Source organism: Neltuma alba, unplaced genomic scaffold (genome assembly GCF_004799145.2).
Source record: "Neltuma alba isolate B1F8T4 unplaced genomic scaffold, ASM479914v2 tig00011902_pilon, whole genome shotgun sequence".
Lineage (NCBI taxonomy): Eukaryota > Viridiplantae > Streptophyta > Magnoliopsida > Fabales > Fabaceae > Neltuma > Neltuma alba.
The window spans coordinates 185,513-208,778 of NW_021636500.1; the positions used below are offsets into that span (position 1 = coordinate 185,513).

General features: G+C 32.2%; 2 protein-coding genes across 2 annotated transcripts; both read right to left on the bottom strand.

The window, feature by feature from the left end:
• Positions 1-3,124: 3,124 nt before the first annotated feature.
• LOC114719297 (beta-glucosidase BoGH3B-like) lies at positions 3,125-10,179 on the bottom strand. The gene is made up of 12 exons (XM_028904779.1): positions 10,067-10,179; positions 9,544-9,795; positions 8,520-8,724; positions 8,105-8,195; positions 7,833-7,978; positions 7,127-7,370; positions 6,237-6,341; positions 5,906-6,088; positions 5,085-5,289; positions 3,930-4,422; positions 3,528-3,608; positions 3,125-3,330 (listed from the first exon to the last, which is right to left on the bottom strand). Exons 2-12 carry the CDS (start codon positions 9,767-9,769, stop codon positions 3,327-3,329), a joined length of 1,983 nt encoding a protein of 660 aa, XP_028760612.1. The 5' UTR covers positions 9,770-9,795; positions 10,067-10,179; the 3' UTR covers positions 3,125-3,326.
• Positions 10,180-18,077: 7,898 nt separating this feature from the next.
• On the bottom strand, positions 18,078-20,714 carry LOC114719306 (xanthoxin dehydrogenase-like). The gene is made up of 2 exons (XM_028904789.1): positions 20,535-20,714; positions 18,078-19,222 (listed from the first exon to the last, which is right to left on the bottom strand). Exons 1-2 carry the CDS (start codon positions 20,579-20,581, stop codon positions 18,424-18,426), a joined length of 846 nt encoding a protein of 281 aa, XP_028760622.1. The 5' UTR covers positions 20,582-20,714; the 3' UTR covers positions 18,078-18,423.
• Between the last annotated feature and the right edge of the window lie 2,552 nt (positions 20,715-23,266).

The following is a 23,266-nucleotide window of genomic DNA, read 5'->3' on the forward strand; positions in this document are numbered from 1 at the left end:
TTCAAAGCCAGCCGTGGCAACAATGGTGGTCGAAGGCTTGCGTCGCATGGACTCAGTGAGAGAGTTCATCTGAGTAAGAGCAAGGTGAAATTGCCTTCGTCGTGTCAGTGACAATGAACATTAATGGTCGAATTTGTTCCGCTTCACTTGTTTTCGAGCTAAACAAACATTCAAGCTGCTGCATTTAAAATATCCTCATGCTGAGATCACACAACACAACATGCTCAATTAACTTATAATGGGGAAATGAAAATAAAATGTTCTAAAAATTGGTAAATGACAAATAGTGGTGGGTAAATTTTAAAATCATGAATCAAACCTCTTATACTATTTTGAACTTTCTTAAATATTACGAAATAATGCAAACGCCCTGCACTTTTTTCTTCATGAATGCTCTGCACTAGTCACCCCTCCAGTGCCCAGCCATAAGAGCTTTGACAACTGGTCACCAAAGCTATGAGAACTACTCTTGTTTAAATATTAGTTACTCTTATTTAGCTATTAACTATATTTGTTTTTAGATATCTGACAATCACTCGTTTAGTTATTGATTATTCTTGTATCTCAATTGATTACTTTTGCTTCTAAAAATTGGTAACTATTCTTATTTAGCTATTACTTACTCCAGTTTTGTTGTTGCCTACTTTTATTTCAATTCAAAACATGTATTAGATGTTGTCAGAGATCCCATGACCACTTCACTATATAAGAATAGTCATCAGAATTCTAAAACATCTATATAATTTACCCACAATTCTTAGCTCTAACACTTGTGGTGATCACTTGTATACCTATATGTCCATGATTCTGATACATGAACAATAAAAAAGGAATGAAAAAAATTCCAGCTGCAAAAATGAAAAAAATTTCAATATGAAAGTTCATTGAAAACTTCTCCATACTCAGAACTTTGATCTTGGGAGAGCATGAAATGAAAAAATAAAACTAAAACAGTATTTTCTTCAAATATTAATAGCTATAGTGAGGTACTACCTCTGGTACTTAATATAAAAGCCAGTTGACTAATCTTAGTAGATTAAAAAAACTAGTTAAATTAGTTATTTGTAACAAATAGATGTTATTTTTTCTAAAATATCATTGCTCATCAAGTGTGTTAGCTAAAACTATTATTATTAAGAGAATTACTTTGAGAAAAAATAGATAAATATGAGAGACAAAGGTTATTGGGATCTTATATTTAGAATCAAAATAAAAATCAAACAAGATCTTATATTAAAAACCGGAGGTAGTAACATCCAAGACAGCCAAAATACTTGTCCCGAGAAAAACAAAAGGCATTTTGACAGCAACATGCACACTATCGAATCTTTAATACTTCTTGCATGTTATAGGGGACAAAAAATTATCTCCATGGATAAGGACGGGATTCGGAAATCTAGACCCTTCCTTTGATTGCACGAAAAAGTAACACAGGCCAACTTTTATAACTAAATGATATGGAAAACAGTTGCTTCCATTATTGAATATTTGGCTTCAACAATGGCTTCCCAAAAATAAGCTGAAATTAACTGAAGGAGGTACCTCTAACTTCAATAGAAAAATTTGTAAACCTCCTTTTGAACATATTTGAACAGCTATATTCAATCATCATGAAGAAAATTACCGATGAGGAATCCAGAGGATCAAGCCATCCTCCTTCTGATATAAAGGGGATGATGGCAGGAGTTAGCTAGAGTTTGGACTGTTTGGTCTTTTGCACTAGTTTCAGTTTCTGTTCAAAAAAAAATCCAGAGGATCATGTTAGTCCTTTGGTTTTTCCCACGTGAGCTTCCAAACATGTGAATGCAAGTGAAAAGCATATATCAATTTAAGCCCACACCTTTATCTAAGGTTATCAAATTCTCGAGTTTAGACAAACTCATAATAATGATGTAAATTCGGATCATAAACTCGAATCGTGAACTTATAAGAGTTTATTTTTGTTAATAAATTGATATTAAAAGTATATAATTAAATAATTAATATATAAAAAACTGAGAATAATTTTATTTAAATATATTTTAAATTTAAATAATTGAAATTATATCTATCAATGTTCATAATTTATCATATTCAACAAAAAAATTTCTATAAAAATCATATATAAAGTCACTAAACATAATCAAATTAAGAAATTTAACATGAGTTTAAGAGTGAGTTGACACGATTTTGTAAACTAAAAACATAAAAACAGTAAACTCGGTAAATGAATTCACAAGTTTAATCGAGTTTACAGTTATCACGAGTTTAAGAATGAGTCGACACGATTTTATTAGCTGAAAATGTAAAAACGTTAAACTCGGAGAATCAACTCATGAGTTTGACAACAATACCTTTATCATTATATTCCTGTTGGCTACAATGAAAATAAACATGACAAGAACATCAAAACATCAAATCACATAAGCAATGAAAATAAACATCATTGGATGCGAGAGGACCTGGAAACAACCCTTCCATAACACGACCTTGTCACACATAGAACCTTGCAGAGTGCTTGAATGGTGGGTAAATTATATGGATGTTTCAGAGTTAAGGGTGAACTGAAATTTGAATTTCAATTTCAATTTTCGCGTCAGGATTCAGGAAGGATTTTTTTTTTTTGGCGATACAGCTCGTGTCCAGTAATTTCAGTTTGGAGTCGGTGTTAACCTGTTTTTGTTGGCAGCTTGATGGCAGAGCTATTGATTATATATTGATATTGATAATATTGATTTGCAAACCCCAAATAAATACTTGCAAAATCACTAAATTTGGTGTATTTTATTAGAATTTTTCTAAATAATTTTTAAATTATTTTGCTACACATGACAAACGTAAAATTAGTTAAAATTTGAATATAAATAATTAATTTATAAATTATATTAGTATCCTTCCACTGTAAACAATCTATTTAAAGCTTTGTTCGACATTAAATGTAAATACTTTTTTAAACAGATATTCAATTTAGATGCAAAATAGAGGTAAAAAAAACTAATTATAATATGTATGGGCTTTTGATAGTTCCTGTTAATTTTGTGTTTCTTTGAACACACCCCCCCCCCCCGGCCCGGGGGTTCTACAACAGGTGCCATCTCATATGCTTTGATCAAATTAGCTATATCTCGGGCGAAGCTCGGTTAAGGAAATCGAATTCTATTCTATTAATAGTGAAAGGATCAATTATAATTTAAAAAAATAGTTCAAATTAATTGTTCCTACAAATTTTGATGGGACTCTCCCACTACAATGAATTACCATTAATGAAGGTTTAAAAAAATGCTGGCAACAATTTTAAGTTAGATCTCTATCAGCCAGCTTCAATAAACTCCCCCATAAATTCCGCTTCACCTGCAAATGAGTTTTAATAATTATAATCATAAATATAACGAATTAAATTAAATAAAGAAAAAGGACCCGCAAATCAGATTTTAAGTAATTATTTACGAAAATTTCACAATATCCCAACTTAAAGGAATCCATTTCACGAAAATAATTATAGTTTGGAGTAATTAGTTGTATTTTTCCTTGTTCTGTCAAATCCTTACCTGGAAAATAATAAGATGAAGATCACAGTCTTCAATACAGCAAATATAGAAACATTCAAACCAGCAGCAGCTGAGGTTGACCTGCACATAAAAGGTAGCTTAATAAGTAATACACAAGCCTAATAACATGAACGATGCTCTATCTAAATTTCCATAAATGTTCACTGTAAGACTAGAACAGCATAACATTTATGCACAACCGAATCAAAACTGTAAGAGTCAAAAGATTAACGTTTCCTAGCTAATTTTCCCCAAAACCTTTTTCCTTCAAAGAAAGAAAAAGTAAAAATGAAAATCCCAACTTAAGTCACAACAAAATAATAAGATTAACAGTTAAACCGTCATCATAAAGAGAGAGAATACTTTAATATGCATGCCTTTTTATGGCCTTTTGAAGTTTACCTTGCTACGAGATCCTTAACAGATTCAGTTGTTAGTCCAAAACCAAAAGGATAAAGTGGATCATAGTGAGGATCTCCTACATTCATTGGGAGTTGATCCACCGATTTGAACCATGTTCTTGGAAGCTTCCCACTGAATCCATATTCACCAAAAAGGACATCTGTCACACCCTGACCCTCTGTGCCAGGTAACCATGCTGCCACAAGCGCATCTATCGAGGACACATAGGGTTCAATAACAATAGGCCTGCCAGAAACAACGATAACCACGCATTTAACATTCTCACAAACATTCTTGATGATATCAGGGCCAGGATCGACCATTGTAAGTGTTGTGCTGTCCCCAGCAGTCTCAGCATAAGGAGGCTCGCCAACAACAACAATGGCATATTCAAAGTCGCTGGACTTGACAAAATCACTATCAGGGGTCTCACGATAGACAACTTCTGTGTTAGGATCAACTTCCATTTTTATAGCACCAAGAATAGTTGTTCCTGTCCACGAAAACGAAATCCGTCAGTTTGTTTCCATTTTAGCTTACTTCCATGGGAAATGATTTCGGCTGTCTACCAAACGTCTCCAGCCAGGAATGACAACACCAAAAAATAACACAGAAAAATTACCTGGAAATGAGAACAAAAACAAGATAAAAAAAGAAACCTATATTCAGTTAGAGTTAGAGCAGAAACAAGATGAAGACAAAACCTAGGTTTGATTGGAGTGAACATGCCTACCGATGCAGTATATTAAGATATTTTGTTTTAGATTGAATGTGCATTGAACTAAAGGGGGGCATAAACTGACAAGATGAACGTCTCATGGAAGTCTATCTGCCGTTATTAAGCACAGCTAACATTATAGCAACTAAGGAATTAAGCAACAGCTACTTCTGTTTACCTCATAGGAACGCATTTACCTACCATTATTCATCCGAGACCATGCAATCAATATAGCATCTAATCTAGTGATAATCATTAATTAGAGTCTCTGCACTGCTGCAGGATTCTGTACAATTCAAAATTTTCAAATTAATTAAAGAATGCCTGTTTATTATTTCTCCAGCATATAATATCAATTGGTGCATGCAGGGGCCAGAAGCGCATAAGCTGTGATGCATCCACCATATATGCATTAGGCATGTTTGAGAGTTACTTACCCCTCGTGTCCTCGTTGCCATTAAATCCTTGCCATTTGATTGTCCACCCACCACACTGATACCCCAAATTATCAGCATGAGTACCAGCAACTAGGACTTTTGAGGCTTTCTTAGGGAGAGGAAGGAGTGGAGTACTCCCATTTTTTCCATTCTTAAGCAGCACAAGTGATTTTCTCACAGCTTCCCTTGCTAGATCCCTGTGTTCCTGAATGTAAACAATATGGTATATTACATCTCAGGGCTCTTATATTATAAATTACAGCAAACAAGCAATGCCAGTGAAGTTCAATATCAGTTTCATTTTTAAAATGCTTAGGAGGCATTATTAAAAGTTAATGCAGGAAAGTATGACAAAGAAATTGGGACATCATATTTTGCTTCTTTATATAATAGATCTTAAAAATCCAGGTTTATAAAAAGTGTTTTTCTAAAGTGATTGTGATCTGAAAATTTCAGGCAGAAGTGCTTATCTAAAATGGATTGATTGGAAATTTCCTGAACCAAAGATGTTCATTTCGCACCCCAATTGGTCAGGGTAGGTGGATTCTGAGAAAACTGACAAAGGAATATGCAGTTCCCCGTTCCCATCACGTAATCCAAGGGCTAGGCCAAGTAGATCCCCATACCCTGGATTTTATTACTAATCATATATAAATTTGAAATTGCCTGAGCATCCATTGCAAAGAACACTATCATCAAGAATGATGTTCATTACGAAATCAAAGAGAACGTCATTTCACAAGATACTATTCAAATGAACTAAATTGCAAATAAAGTTCATTTCAAATCTTCTATTAGATTGAAAAGTTAGAATGTCTTACCTGTTTCCCAAGCTCATTGACTAAACCGAGATCAGCCAGAGGATTCTCAAACAGACCCATGGTGAATTTCACAAGCAAAATTCTCTCAACAGCATCATTGATACGCTCCATTGGAATGACATTGTTCTTCACTGCAATTGTAAGATCCTGGATGAACTCTGAGTATTTGTATGGGACCATCACCTGCAATGAAAATCAAACACAAGAAACACTAAGTTGTAAAATCCTATGCTACAGTACACATTACATGGTCCATAAGCTACATCCATGCAGAAATCATACTCTCCCCCCTCAATTCTACAAGCAATTTGGACAAAAACTGCAAACCAACCATATCAATGCCAGCTCCAACGGACCCCTCAACAGAATATGAGTAGTTTGAATCAGGTGGTGTTGTGATCTTGTCAATACCTTGCCAATCAGAGATTACAAATCCCTGACAAATAAGAGGAATAGATTTTTGCGGTTAGCATGCAATGTAAACCATGTTTCTTTGTACTTGGCAACTATGAATTTAATTAAACAAAAGACTGGTTTTGTAGCATTCCTGTGGGAGTCAATTGAATGCAATCCATGTAGAAATCACATAGATTCTTCATATAGCTATCATAACAAAGGTTTTGCAATATCTTTTGATACCGCTGAAATTATAACGTGTAGGAATTTGACCCTGACCTCATTAATGACTAGATATTCATATCTGATATTCTCGTTATCTAACTAAGCAAATGTCTGATGTGATCCATGTGGTTTATTTTATTTGAAAAAAATAAGGACCTTTAATTTCCTTATTAAGCTAGCATTTTTTTTTCAAGCTAGCATTTAACTCTGAATCCGTGTAGCTTTTATATTTGCCATATATGCTTGCTTAATCCATGGGATCCAATGGCAGCAGGCTTGTTGCCTGGAACTCCCGCAAACATGTAATTTCTTTAAATACCATTCTTCAATGCTCAACAACAGACTTCAATGGACTCATGGTGAAGGATACCAAAAGCCTTTTCCCTTCAAAAATAAAATATATTGAAAAGCTCAACAGACACTTCATTTCTAGAACTAATATCTAACTAGATGGTGTGCTCTCTGTCATTTGGTGACAATGAGATCATCAAATAAATGTCAAATGAACAGAAAATTTTGGCGGCAGTTTCCATTGTATGGTATAACCGTAATGGTAATTATACCAGGGGGAAAAAGAAGTGCAAAATGTTCATCCATCACCTTAAACTTCAAGGTATCCTTCAAGAAGCCAGTAACCAAGTTACGGTTTGCATGCATCTTCACCCCATTCCAACTGGAGTATGAAACCATGACTGTAGCAACCCCCTTAAGGATGGAATCAGAATAGGCAGGCATGTGAATGCTAAGCAACCCATGCCAATCAATCTCTGTGTTGTTTTCATTGATTCCCTTGGTTGTTCCACCATCTCCAACAAAGTGCTTTGAACAAGCAGCTACCTTTGTCCTAAAACATAGTTAATCATGGTATTACAATTTTTTTTCAAACATTTTTTTTTCAATTTGAACAGTAGAATATGAGGTCATTGAACGAGACCTCCTAATCAACAACATATCTAAGGATTGGGTTGTTGACAGAGCACGATGGCGTCGTGTGATTCATGTAGCCGACCCCACCTAATGGGATAAGGCTTGTTGTTTGTTTGTTTGAACAGTAGAATATGAATGATCAGCAGTGACTGAAATTAACCACAAATATCTCATGTGACTAAAACACCTTGAGAATCTTCATTAAAAGTACAACAACAAAACTTATCCCACCAGGTGGGATGGGCTAGATGAATCGCACAATGCTGTTGTGCTCAATCTTCATCAGAAGTACATAATATAAAATGTGTGACTATAAAACTCCTCTATAATATTGAAATGCATTCTTGTTAAAAGGAATTTAATATCAATAAGTGCATACTTGCCACCAACATATGGAGATCCTTTCCGGAAATTCACAGGGATGTCTCCTTGTAGACCAGGTATGATTGACGTCATTTCTTTTACAATGTTGGGATCCTCACTGTAGCTCTCATAGCATCGACCCCATCTCGGATCCCTACAAACCTATAAGTAGTGTTTCAGGAAAAATAAGTAAAATTAGAAAGAACAAAATGATACGGATTTGAGAAACTTATATGCATAACCAATCTTTTTGTGCACAAGTTTAACATTTTTCGGCATTCAGCTTACAGCAATGCATGGGGCAAAAACATAAGGAATCCCTGTAGCTCTGACTTCCAAAGCAGTTGCAACACCAATCTTATATGCTAGGTTAGGGTCCCTGTCAACAAGAAAATATAAATTATAACAAAGGACAGACAGATACATCAAAGCATCAGCATAAAACAGCACCAAAGATCATTCAAAATTAGACCCAATGATTTGACAGAAAGATTGATATACATAATTATGCACTATTTCTATTAAGTATTGAGGCTGTACAAATTCAAATGCAAATTCAGTTAACTGTAACTCATGCATAAATCATACTCCTTATTATGGAAACACTTTAAAAATTATCACGACAAGACACTAGAGACTAGAGTCATACAAATTATCAACGGGACACACGCTGAAGGATAATCACTCAAAATTTTTAACTTGCCTGGTAGCTCCAAGCCCTATATTATGGGGAAATATGGTGGCATTGTAGACATTATTGTGTCCATGAACAGCATCAATGCCATACATCATTGGAATTCCCAGTCGACTAGCCAAAGCCCCCTTTTGAAATCCATTGATCATATTAACCCAATCTTCAGCAGTAGCTTTTGGCAGTGGTTCACTGCCACCACCACTCAATACACTTCCTGCATAAAATTACGAGCATCTAAAGTTCACAATTGTTTTGAGAGATACATAATCATAGCTTCCAATCACCTGTTCTTATCCACATTTTTGTTTACTTCTTATTCCTGGCTCTCAAATAGATGGTTATATAATTCCATACTTAAAAGGAAATATGAAATTCAAAAATATATCCAAAACCCCGAATACATTAAGTGAAAAATGTAAACGTAATCAAGCAGGAAGGTGGCGTAAATAAATAAGTGCAAAAAGTGAAGTCAAATTGAAGTATAAGGTGGATAAACTAATACAGAAAGCACACCTTTCCCTTTTTCTCCCGGTTACCCATCCCTTGACCACATTTGACTACTTGAAACCATAAAGACAAAAGTGAAAGGGTATGTATTGTGCTTGATTGCTTAAAAACAGGGAGCACTAATAACAGAATATTAAGAGGCGCATGAATTAGGAGTCACCCACCATGTAGGTAAAAAGAAAAAAGGGGGATTCAACATGAAGCTCAAGTACAATTTATTTAACGCAAACAAATTAACTATATTCCCAGGACGGGATGACACAGAAGGTTTTCAGTCAATGGAATATTTGGCCTCAAGGAAAACTTCAAGGGAATAAAAGCATGAGAATGAGAGTTACCAAAGAAGTGGTAATCAAAGAATGTAAGGTATGAGACTCAGTCCCACTTATTTAAATCTGTAATAACAAAACTGATTATATTAATCAGCCATACAAACCCAATCAGACGTGGGTCGCTAGAAGGCATAACAGAGTTCCTTAAAGGTGTATTATATTGAATAATACTTGCACATTTGAGAGGTCCTCACCTATGAAGTTTGTTCTCATAACCCCTTCATTGGCAACACTTCTGTCAATTTGCACCATCTGACCAATCTTTTCCTCGAGCGTCATTCGACTAAGTAAGTCTTTAACTCGAGTCGCCACTGGCTGCTTCGGATCTTTGTACTTCATATACTCAGCTTGGGCTTCGCCAGTTGATGGCGACCAACATAACCATAAAATTGCCAGCAAAGAAAGGAATTCCCTAAACATCTTGAATTCACCAGCTCTCAATCCACCTGCAGAGTAAGAGAAAAACGAGGAAGAAAACGCAGTAAGATTCAATTAGCAGGATTTATAACCGATTGATTACCAAGGAATAAAGCGAAGTAAAAGAGAGGCATCATATCCCATGAAATGGACTTCAAGAAAAAGTTGACCCGCCACTAAATATTTCACTTTAGTACAATAAAAACGCAAATGTGAAAAAGGCGCACGAAGAAGCTACGACGACACGCCGACACCGAAGAAAAAGCATAAATACACGCAATGTCGAGCGAGAACTCTTACAAGGTATGAAAAAGTTGAGATTCTTCTGAAGATTTGCTTCAGAAATCAAAGTTTTGAACCTTTGAAGGTAAAGAAGTCAGGGGCATTGACAGGAAAATAATCGAAGTGGATAGCGGGAATGGCGAGAGGACGACGGAAGCGGAAGCGGAAGCGGACTGACACTATCAGCAAGCTGTTAGTGGGAAGTGGGAAGTCAGAACATGGGGGACTTCTAGAGATATTCAACTTTCAAATTAACGCCACATGTTATTATTAATTAATTAATTAATTAAAATTTAAGTCATTTTTAATAGGGTTATGGTGTAAATTTGTTAATTTTTTTTTCTTAGTTGTGAATTGCTAAGTATTGAGAAAATTTTTTATAAATTTATTCTCTAAGTTCAAAATCGTAATAGTATTATATTTATTGCCAGTAGAAAATAATATTATTATGATTTTAAATATTTAAAAAAATTTGAACCTTACCCCTTTGAATATTATCTTTATTAATTATACTAAACTCTAGTATCACATTAATTTTTATTCTCTAACTATTCTTATTAGATGTGAGCACATGTGAGGAAAAAAAAAATATTTAATGCTTTTTCAAAGCAAAGCAAATTTCTTGGATTAAAAAAACCAAAACACGTGTTAGTTGATGCTTTATAATAAGAAACAAATGGAGTATATAAAAATAAAATAGTAATTTATAAAATAAAATGATAAAATGTAGGAGGTTCAGTTACTCATATCCGTTAAAGAGATTCTAGTCATATTCAACTTCAAAATTAAGATACACACCTATAATATCATAACGGCAAAATATCATATATATATATATATATATATATATAATAATAATACTACCTCCATGCAAGATACCATGGAACGGTGATTGGAACTAATATTTGAAAAGCCAAGCTGAATGTTAAGTTGAAAGAGTCAGCAGTCATGGTGTAAATGATCGGATTGGTTGAATCATCTGGTCAAATGGGTAATAAAATAAGTAAATAAAAATAACATTATATACATATATAATCATATACAACTATTAGCTCAAAAAATATGCAACTAAGAAATATATTATTATTAAAGCTAAGTGTCAAAAAAATACCACAATATGACAAATTATCAACATACTATAAGATAATAAATTCATTTTAAATATACAAATAACATCGAATTATAAATTATTAGTATAAGCTTTCATTAATTAAAATTCACCAAAAATACTAATATATATTTCTTTTCTTTTCTTTTTTTTTGGAAAACATACAGACCTGGGAGGCACCAAATAAAGTAAAAGCATTTGTCGAGATTAAATAATATTTAATATTATTGAATTAGTTTTATAAACTCAATTTTTTGACCACACTGCAACGAAGTTTGATGAGTTTTACCAAAAAAGAAAAACCCGGAACTGAACCAGTTAAGATAGTAAATCAAATGCTAGTATTTGACTGTTATTTTTTATGAAGTATTATAACCTTGGTATTGTTAAATTAAATAATTATGACAAGTTTTATTTATTAAAATTATTTAAAAACAATCTCATTAATCACTTTTTTCCTCATTTTATCCTTATACTCCTCCGGTCCTTAATATAAGACCCATTAAACTAATTTGATTAGATTAAGAAAGTTAGGTAATTAGTTACTTATAAGAAAAGTGACATATTTTTCCTAAAAGACCATAATCATATTTCTTAATATCCATTCCTCCTTTTCTACTTGATTATGGTTGAGAGAGTATTCATAAGGGTAATTTAGAGAAAATTCATAAATATAAGAAATGGGTTTTATATTTACGATCAAAACCAATTCAAGAATTGAGCCCTATATTAAGAACCGGAGGAGTATTATTAAATCAAATAATTTAAAAAGGGACATGTTTTAAAGTAAATTTATCAATCTTGGACAAATTTGATAACTTAACCATCATTCCTTGATATGTCAAAAGTAATTAGAAGTGCCTGTAATGTAAATCAGAGGAAGCAAGTGCTTCATATTTACCTTATCAAAATCACTTTTTTATTTTTTTTCAATCTTAAATTTTCATATGATACACTATCACAAGCAAAATATACATGGAACAACAACTGTTGTTCATAATAAGATGCAACCCATGTACCATAAAAATATGGGCTTGAATTTCACTATTAATATGAGAACTACATTGACAAGTAACATCTAAACACATGTAAATATTCTGAGTATTAAAACTTGCCTGAACTTTAGTAAGTTTCTAAAGCGCAAATCATTATGCCTTTTTATTTCTTAATATCAAAGCGAGTTTGGTATTTAATTTGATTCTAACTATAAGACTACAGTTTATTTTGTTTCTCATATTTATCTACTTTTTCAAGATAGTTATTATAGTAGCTGCACATGTTAAAAGTTTCATCAAATGGTAATTTTAGATAATTCACATGATTAGCAATGGTATCTTAAAAAAAATAATATATGTTTATTATAAATAACTAACTTCACTAATTTTCTTAATATGTTCAAATTAGTTAACTAATTTTTATATTAAAAATCTAGAATAAAAAAGATGCATAAATATGCAATATTTTTTTACCAGAATTTTTTATGGCAAAGGGCAAGACACCGGAGAGACAAATTTAAAGCGACTTTGGACGCCCCGAAGTGGTTTGGGTTGTGGGCTCTCAGAGATTCCTCAACAACGAAGGATTCTTACTTATCAGTTACCACTCATCATAAACCAAGTGGCGCACCTGCCATGCACGTGGCATATCATTCAACCCTTTTCCCTAAAAACAAAAAAAGCAAAAAAGATCAAGATTTCATTAAAGCTTTTAATCATGAGGTTTAAGGACGTACTTACTTTTCGGTGGTTAATTAAATTATCATCAGGTTGAAAATCACCATATTTATCTTTTACCCCACCGTCCTCTCTTGGCATCTTTATTGAATAACTTATAAATTATTATCACTTTGAAAAAATGAAAAAAAAAAAAGCTTCTTCTTATTGAATACATGTCTTTGGACTTTCTAGGATATTCTTTTCATTGGTTAATCATTTGAAATATTTTCTTCAAAAATTTTCAGACGTTTGTTTTTTTGGATGAAATCAACCGTTCAAATTTAATTCTAATAATTTATATTTTATAAGAAAAATTGTTGAGGTTTTTTTAGAGGAAAATTACACATAAGTCCCACACAAGACAATTAATTCATAAAAAGTCCCTGAAAATTCCAAAATGATTCCTAAGTCCTCAGAGACCTGTGTGTAATAAATTGAAATTATGAAATTACCTATTTACCCCTATTAATTTTATTGCAGTAATTTATTTACAACCTCAACAGTAGTTGTTGATAATCCAAGGAAAAGTGGTTAACAACCTCGGCAGTGCCCCTGACAACTCACTCTGTGGGATTCTAGGGGATACTGTCGAGGTTGTTAATTACTTCTCATCAGGTTGTCAACAGCCACTATTAAGGTTGTAAATGAATGAGGGTAAATAGATAATTTCATAATTATAATTTGTTACACACAAGTCCCTGGAGACTTGGGAGTTATTTTAGGATTTCGAGAGACTTTTTGTGAATTAATTGTCTTATATAGGACCTGAGTGTAATTTTCTCTTTTTTTAGTTGCAAAATTTATTACCCAAAAATCCCTAAAGACTCGTGTCCTTGAGCAAATGGGTGCAACTCTTTAATTATATACGACATGTTTTATAAATAATGTGACTTGCTATATTGTATGCTCCCTTCATTCTTAATTGCAAAAAAGTAAGAGAATTTATTCTTATCTTAAATATAAGATATTGATCTACTTTATTTTCTAACTATATATTTTGTTCCAAATTATTTTTATTAATTGCAAGTTAAGGGGTTTTCATCTAAGAAGTAGGATCCAATGCAAATAAATAAACAAGAATATTGTAAATTAATTATCTAACTTCTCGTCCTTAATATAAGAGTTAGCTGTAAATAGTATTTGGTCCTAAATATAATTATGTAAGATCTCAATGACTCAATCTACTATGTCTTTCGAATTTTAAATTCATTCTCTAAAATATTCTTATTGATTACACACATTAAGGAGATTTCTATAAAAAGGTAGTCATAATTAAAATGATACTTTGAGGAATTCAACTCACGTTTATTACAAATAACTAATTTAAAAAACTTTCTCAATCTACTTAAATTAGTTAAGTAGCTCTTATATTAATGACCAATGATAGTATATATGGGTGCGTATATATATACAATACTCTCTCCTCCTTTTTTATAAACAACAACTACCATCTCCTTTTATCACTAAACATAAGCAATATTTACAAGTTGTCTTAAATTTTTATAGCAAATTTCCTATTTTACTCCCATTACTTACTTATTTTAATATTTATTGTATTTATTATTTCATTTTCAAACCCTCATCTCTTTCCATCACATATTCTCTCTATTTCATAATTTTATTTATTATAATAATTTTCTTATTCTCTTTCTTACTCTCTCTTTTATAAATAAGAATATTTTGAAGAAAGAACTTTTAATTTTTACCTATTTATTATTTTTAACTAATTATTTTATTTACATAATAAAGTCTTATGTTGTTTTTGAGAAATGACGTTAGACATCACGTTCCTCCTCTATTTATGGGGTGTTTGGAAAGTCCAATAAGCACTTTTTAGAAGTATTTTTTTTGTAAATTAATATAAATTTTTTCACATATTTACTTTATATATTATTAAAATACTTATAAAATTATAATTTTGATCTTACCCAGACATCACAAAAACGAATTTGAGATCTAAATGCGAAAACAGAGATCAAAGAGGTACACATGTGAGTCTTCCACCATTAAATATGCTATGACCAAATTTGATTTAGAGTCAAAAGCTAATTAATGATTTTAAAGGAATAAAGATGCACGTGCTGGGGTGCTGGGTGTGCGTGCATGCATGTTGTGATTTGATGTAAGGCCAAAAGCTAATTTGAGATCCACAAGCCCAAAACAAGATCATGGATGTGTTTCCATGTCCTCTTATATTTTTGACTTAATTTAGGGAGAATCATTAAAAAATTCTAAGAAAAAAATTTAATTATAAAAAAATTATGGAAAAATCAATCTTTTAGTCCTTCAACTTTTAACTCACTTGTAACTCAGTCCTTCAATTATGACTCAATATAACTCAATCCCTAAACTTTAGATTCGTTTATGACTCAGTCTTTTTTTTTTAATTATTATTTTATCCTATCATCCTTCTCATTTATGACTCAGCTTGGGTCATCCTATATGACAATAATGGGTAAGAAGTTGTTTTCAAGTCAGCTCCACTTAACCAGAGAGAAGATAAAACCGAAGAACACGGAGAAGAGGGGAAAAAGAAAGAAGAGGCGACGAACCAGTATAGTCTACAAAGAAGAATTTGAACTGCACAGCCCAAATAGGGCTTTGATTTCATTCACACAGAAAACAATTATATGAACAAATTTTGAAGAAAATCAATTTAGAAAACAAGGATGAGGTATATGGCTGCTAACATGAACAGAATATATAACCAATTCCGAGCAAGAATGCGAGTAAATGGCTGCCGCCATTTACATAAACAGCAAAGCTTTATTGAAAGCCTTGTTGGGATCAAAGGCAGATAAATTTATAGACATGGAGAGAGGCCCTGCATTCATCTCCACGTAATTGATTTGAGAGTATAAAGGAGTAGATGTCCCTGTGGGTTCCAGCTTCAGAAGCAGCTTAATCTTCTTTCTTTTTTCCCCTTTTCTCCATGTCTTCAATTCTCTCTTCATTAATTACATGGAGCTGACTTGGAATCATTTTTATTACTCATTATTTCCATGTAGGATGACTCAGGTTGCGCTGTACATGAGAAGGATGATAATATAAAATGATAAAAAGACGAGAGACTGAGTTATAATCGAGTTAAAAGTTTAGAGACCAAATCACACTGAATCATAATTGAGGAACTGAGTTATAAGTCAGTTAAAAATTAAAAGAGTAAAAGATTAATTTTCTCAAAAATTTTAATGATAAGTGACTAGCCTGAATATATTGTTATTTCTTATTTTGAAACTTTTCATTGCTCTTACTCTTTATTTGTCGATAAACTTTAAGGTAATTAAATATCTTTCTTAAACCTGATTGTGATTCTCCCCTTAATTTAAGGTCAAAGGCCAATTTGAGATCTAAATATTTAAAAGCACATGTGTGATTATCATACCGTATGTTTGAGATCCAAAGGTTTCGGGTAAAAGGCCAATTTGAGATTTACTGCAGGTCTACAGTTAGGATACAACGTTTTTTTCGCTTTCTTTAACCAATCAACATGTTTACATCATTGATTAGAGACACACAGAATAACAAGTGAAAACTCTTAAAAATGGCCTAGCTTCTTCGTGTACTTTTTCAATCCCAAATGTAATAGTGTATATTATATCACTTAAAACTAAAGAAATATTTTTTTTCTCAAAGATAAGTTCAGTTCAATTTAAAAGAAGCTTGATGATGAAACGGTTAATATAATCATTGATCTTTTAAATTTGCATGAATTTTGATATTATCCTCTCACATTCCAAACCATAGATTTATTCCAAATTTTTATTAAATTATAGAAACGTGTTTTAGATGGGAAAAAAAAATTTGAAGGAAAAAGACCTATAATTTGAAACTTAAGACCAAAATCAAAATAAGAAAAAACTTATGAAACCAAAAATTGTATGAATCCATGATAAAATATTCACTTTCAAGCACAATTTTTTCAACAAATTTCACACTTGAAAGAGCCTATTTAAATTGGAAAAAAGACACTAGAATATCCTCAAAAATGTTAAAGGATAAATTAGGATAGATGAGTTTTAAAATCTCAAATCAAACCTCTTGTACTATTTTAAAATTTTAAAATATTATGAAATAACAATACTATCCTTATTCTTAATGACTATTTTTATATAACTATTGACTATTCTAATTTAACTATTAATTACTTTTGTTTTCAAAGTTCCGATGACTACTTTTATAAAGTTATTGACTACACAAAAGTAATAAATAACTAAATAAGAAGTAGTCATTAGATCCCAACAACACTTAAAGTATTTTTTGAATTTCTGACACAAAAGTGTTAATAACGAAAATAAAGTAGTCAATAATTAAACAAGAATAGTTGTCAAAAATTTAAAAATAAAAATAGTCACTCACAATACTAGAGTACTCAGTAGCTAAATAAAAATAGTCATTAGAGTTCTAAAAACAAACGTAATCAATAGCTAAAAAAAATAGTCAATACATAAGAAAAAGTAGTCATTGAAACTCCAATGACCCATCATTGGAACTCCAACGGCCAGAACTGCTAAAGTGGCAATATTTAAAGGAAAAAAAGAAAAATAATAGTAAAAAACATTTGTATAATTTTGTAAGATTTGAAAATTCCAAAATGATATAAGGAGTCTGAATTAGAATTTTAAAATTTATCCACACTGATTTGTTCTTTAACAATTTCTAGAGTATTTTATTGTCCCTGAGCTCTTGCAACATTTCAGAAATGTTTGCAGGCGAAGAGAGTTTTCAATGGTCCATGAGCCAATTCGTTTTGGCATTGGGAAAGGAGGACATGCATCACTGCCAATTCTTGTCAAGATAGAAGCACATAATTGTCACCAAAAAAAAAAAAAGAAGCACATAATATCAACCGTTGCAGATAGTTCCCACCAGTTTTTGCTCTGTAAAGTTCCCACCATTTTCTTCTTTATTATGTGTTATTCATCCTCCTTTGTATGCTAATAAGCTAAATGCCCACTATAAGTCCGTATAATGGAAGTTGTTCTTTTATTTAAAAAAAAATATTGGAGGCCAGTGCATCTTATAGGGTCTCTACAGCTGGTCAGGGACAAGGAGGCAAGGCTATGAATAATCAGTAAGAGGACAAAAAGGAAGGTAACATGTTCTCCATCTTTTCAAGCTGGAAAACTGGTTTCAAGCCTCTAAGGATCAAATGGTGCATTAGGAGGGAATAAAACCAAAAGATCAAGAGAGAAGCCAAACCCATAAAAAAACTATGCTTCTGGGATTATAAATATTGTGGGTTAATGTCGCAAAGTTAAGCAACAATGGAGCTAACACACACACACACTCTGAAGCGACTAGCCATGATATTCGTCTCATCAACTGTTACTTCTCCACGAAAACCCCCCCAGGATCTACTCTTGGCTAGCATAAGTCCCTTCTCAGCTCATGCCAAGTCTCGTGATTCAAATTTAATGGTAGTAAAAATACAAATAAAGGCCATTCTATCAAACACGAAGTTGATTGGCCTGGACCAATTTATTGATAGATAAGCCTGGTTGAACAACTGCTATCAGAGGCTTAACAATATAACAAACAATAGCCACTCATCATCGAAAGACTCGAAGGGAGTGGTTAACATTAGTAAAGCCTCCATCAACCATGAGGTTCTGACCGCTTACATACCTTGAATCATCACTTGCCAAGAAGAGCACCGCATTAGCCACATCATTTGCAGTCAATTCTACCCCTTGCAAATTGGCATTTCGCCCAATAAATGAACGAAAACCAACTATGGCATCCTCAGTGCTCTCATCTTCATGCAAATGAGCCAAAGACAAACCGGTGAAAACAGCATATGGTGCCACACAGTTCACTCTTATTCCATGTTTCCCCAGTTCAGCAGCAACATTCTTTGTGAGCCCCCAAACAGCATGCTTGGACCCTGTGTAAGCATGTGGTCCAATGCCCCCAGTGGCACTTGATACACTAGATAAGGATATGATTGATCCCTTCTTCAATGGAATCATAACTCTTGCAGCATGTTTCATCCCATGGAATACTCCCTTCACATTTATATTAAATACCTTTTCAAATTCTGACATATCCACTTCGCGGATATCAGGAGCAGGCGACCCAGAAATTCCAGCATTGTTGACTATAATGTCGAGGGTGCCAAATTTACGCACAGTGAAGTCCACTGCAGAGCGAACATCATCCTCTACTGTAACATCACAATGAAAGAAACAAACATTTGCGTCTCCACCAAGGGATTCTGCAACCTGCGAACCAAGGTTGTCTTGTACATCAACAATGCAAACTTTGGCACCGTGGAGGTGGAATAGACGGACAATGCTTTCTCCAATTCCAGAAGCTCCTCCTGTAACCAATGCTACTTTGCCTAGTAACCTGAGGAAAAGACAACAATCAACATAGTAATGTGACACAGCATAAGTGGGAAAGGGGTGATAATGCAGAAGATTAATGAAAATTGAATGCCTGAACAAAAGTATGTTAACAAGTACAGGCAGAAATGTTGCAGAACCAACATGTGCAACAGCAAGTAAAGAATGAGAATATGGAAGTGAGTAATTTTTTAAAGAACAAAAACTAATCACGGATTTCAGTCAGACCATCTATAATTCTATATTACATCCATTTGTCCCAGGCTGCTCTCTGTCTCTCACGGTAAGCACTTTTTCTATGCGATACCTCAGTCATGTATGCCTATGGATCCATCAGTAATTTTATAGCATGCAGGATAAGTAATGAAGCGACAAATACAAGTTACTCCATTTTGCAATGGAAAGAATGGAAGAATGTTCAATCTCTCTAAGCTTCTGGCTTCGCCTGTAGTTTAAACACTCGAAAGGATAAAAGTTTTTCTACCATGGTGCATGACCAGTTCAGGTGTTAGCACAAGTGTCAATCATAGAAACACAGATACATCATCAGTCCGGAAGATGAAGTCACCTTTTTTATTAACCAAAAGTATTGAACCAGTCAAGAAGGTCATACGAATAAATCATCCTACCTCCAAATTACTTAAATATCTTTATTCGTTATTTTTCACCCTCCTCCTAGACCAACTCACAATATACTCCAAAGGTGGAGAAGAGTGGTAAGACAAGCAGCTATTATATGTACATATTGAAGACTTCATAGAAATTTCATAGTCAGCTAGGTAGGAGGATTTAAGAGTTTGACATAAGCAGGATACACAAAACATTAAAGCAAAAGCATTTCAGGAATGAAAATATAACTGCTTTGGAAAAACAACTAGAGAGCATTCGAGAAAACACAAGTCAGCTAACAAAAAAAAAAAAAAAGGCTACAGTGAGAACTGAGAAATGAGAAACGCGCATAATCTCTTATAAATAATTTCAAGTTGGAAACAAAGCAGATAGCTCAATATCTCCATAGTTGAAATTCAAATATATTATTATAATGTGCATATAATGAAAAGGATCGAAAGCTTCCAGCAGTAAGTCAGAAACAAAGTGAGTTCAGAAGCGTCAAAGCAAGTCAAACTCAAGCCAAAAAATCTGTATATAGGCTCGACTAATCTGATAGCATATAAGTTCAAATCCACTCGGCTTCAGTTACTTGAAGCAGATCTAAATCCGAAGAAATCCCAACGAGGATTCAAGATATTGCATGCAGATTTACCACCAGAAGTCGAACAAAAAAGTGGGGAATTAAAGAGCCAGACGTATCTCACCTTTGGGACGGAAGCGAGGACGGAGTAGTGACGCTGACAATGGACATAATTGTGGTATCTCAGCGAGAGATTCCTCACCGTCTTTCTCTGAAGCGAATCACATGATTGATTTCTTCGGGCGTAGAAAAAACGTACACGAGGTTCTGACTTTCCTACTATGCCCTTCCCATCCTCTTCTCTTCGGTCCGCACAAAACCAAAACCGTTGTGGGTGTGAAAATGAAGCTAACCACTTTTTGTTTTTTGTTTCAACTGTTCTAAAATAATTTTTAAGGCACCAAAAATATTTTCGGTATGTTCTTTTTATAGCATCTAATATTCTAAATTAATGTCTAGTGTATTGCATTATTTTTTTAAAATAACACGCAAAAGTAGTAGACATCCAACTTAGTAGGTATTAATGCTGAAAAAATATTTTAAAATATTAAATACACTAAAAATATTTTAGAATATTGGTTGGATGCCATTGAATGGTTATCTTAACAGCTCATCCCGCATGGGTCCACATGGTTGGACTGTTTATGTGCTTATTTGAAATAAATCATAAGTAATTTTTTAATCATAATTTACGAAATATGAGATAAATATGTGAGAAAAATTTTGTTTTAACTTACATAAAATATACTTATAAGTGTTTTTAAATGCGTTTCCAAACCCTGTATGACTCAAGGGATGTTTAGAAGCATCCAAAAATTTAAAAAACAAAATAAACTCCTTCACATATTTATTTTGTACATCATAAAAACACTTTTAAAATTATAGTTTTGATTCCATTCAAACACCCCTCACTAGAAGAAGATGACGAAAGAGAGCATAGAGAAGGTAAGAAAGATCCATTTAAGAAATATAAGAAAGTAGAGACTATTATTTTACAGCAAATAACAACTAATCTGACCCCCCTCAATCACGAACTGAGACCAATTTTCAAACGAGATTATTACAAATTTTTGTTCTTCAAATTTATTTTTTAAATTATAGGTTTTGATCTTTAAATTTTCTTTTATTTATAATATTAATTTTTATAATCTAATAAAAATTTGAACTATTTTATGTTTTGAGAGCCTAAAATCAAAATGGGAATAAATTTTAAAAACTAAAATTATATTAACCCAACCTGTAAATATCAGCAAAATGGCTGAGAAATCGCAGGCATTTGACAAAGACGGCCATTTGAGACACCGAGAGAAGAGGACAATTGCGGTTAGCCTTTGGGAGAGGCATGCTGATTCTCTCACCACGTGTGTTCCTTAATTTCATTATAAAATTGAATTGAATGGGGAAGATCGGAAGAGATATGATGGGGTGTGCTCTTTTTTTTTATATAAACAACTTTAAACAAATTTCGTCATTTAGGTCAAAAAAAATTAGTTAAAAATAATAAATAGATAACAATTAAATTTTTAAAAATATCCTTATTTATAGGAGAGATAGAAAGTATAAGAAAGTGAATAAGAAAATTATTATAATAGAAAACACTATAAAAGAAAAAGAATTAAAAAAAAATGTGGATAAAGAGAGATAATTGTTTGGAAAATGAAATAATAAATATATTAAGTATTAAAATAAGTAATTAATGGGACAAAATAAAAAATTTGTTACAAAAAATTAAAACAACTTGTAAATGTTGCTTTCATTTAGGAATAAGAGGGTAATGACAGTTGTTTCTTATGAAAAGAGATGGATGGAGTATAATTTAGGGGGTTGTATAATTTACCCTTAGATTTAAATTAATATTACATTTTAATTAACAATAATAAACAGTTGGCAAAATAATAATAACAATAAACAACTAAATAATTAATAGATTTAATACTGAATAATTAATAATTAATATAAATTAATAGGTTTGCATTCTTGCAAAAAGATGGGCTTACATTGATTAAAAAGATTCTAATATAAATTATAATTAAAAAATTTGGCCGGTTTAGATTTAAATGTATCTTTTAAAATAGAAGGGAGGTTCATATTATTAAACTAAAATGTAAGGGGAATTAAAATATTATATTCATGGTCAAAAAATTAAAGTATTTAATTTTAAAAAATAATGATAATAAAAATAACTAAAGTGTCCACATTCCTATTTATAAAACAAAGGGAGAATTTTTTTATCGTATTTATATATCACATCATTTAATTTTTAGTATGAATGTAATATTTTGTCATTCATTTATTACATTGTAGTAGCTTTGACTCAGTTCAAGATCTTATAAAAAGGACCATACCAATTCAAATTTTGGGATCATATAAAAAGAACTAGAGCTAGTAAATTAATTGGTATTTTTTAAAGTGCATATATTAAATAAGGGTAAAATTAAAATATTGTTATATTTTGAGACATATTAGTTTAATGTGTTTTTATCTATATGAAGCATAATAAAATGTCCTACAAACAAGATCTAAGGAGTAATAATTATCAATCCATTATTAAAATATTGATAACATATTTTATTATGTTAAAAATTTATAAATTATAAATATTTAATAAAATTTAGACAGTATATACATCATTTTATCAAAATAACACAAACAAGGGAAAATAAAATGGCGTGCGTCAACGAATCTGCAAAATCTTGCCAAGTCTTCCAATAAAACGCTTCCCAAAAAATGGAGCGATTGATATGCTTGGCACAATTATAATTTATAATCTTAAATTGATTGTCATTTAGCTGTGTTGTGGAGGATAGAACCAAAGAATATATTATACTCAACTTATTTCTATTGACCTTTTTAAAT

Bases quoted from the DNA above. Each gene is read 5' to 3' on its own strand.
- LOC114719297 (XM_028904779.1), bottom strand. From the start codon at position 9,769: ATGTTTAGGGAATTCCTTTCTTTGCTGGCAATTTTATGGTTATGTTGG. The intron at 7,979-8,104 runs GTAAGCTGAATG...CACTACTTATAG, and splicing joins TTTTTGCCCCATGCATTGCT to GTTTGTAGGGATCCGAGATG. The intron at 7,371-7,832 runs GTATGCACTTAT...ACTATGTTTTAG, and splicing joins TCTCCATATGTTGGTGGCAA to GACAAAGGTAGCTGCTTGTT.
- LOC114719306 (XM_028904789.1), bottom strand. From the start codon at position 20,581: ATGTCCATTGTCAGCGTCACTACTCCGTCCTCGCTTCCGTCCCAAAG. The intron at 19,223-20,534 runs GTGAGATACGTC...TCTTTTCCTCAG, and splicing joins TCCTCGCTTCCGTCCCAAAG to GTTACTAGGCAAAGTAGCAT.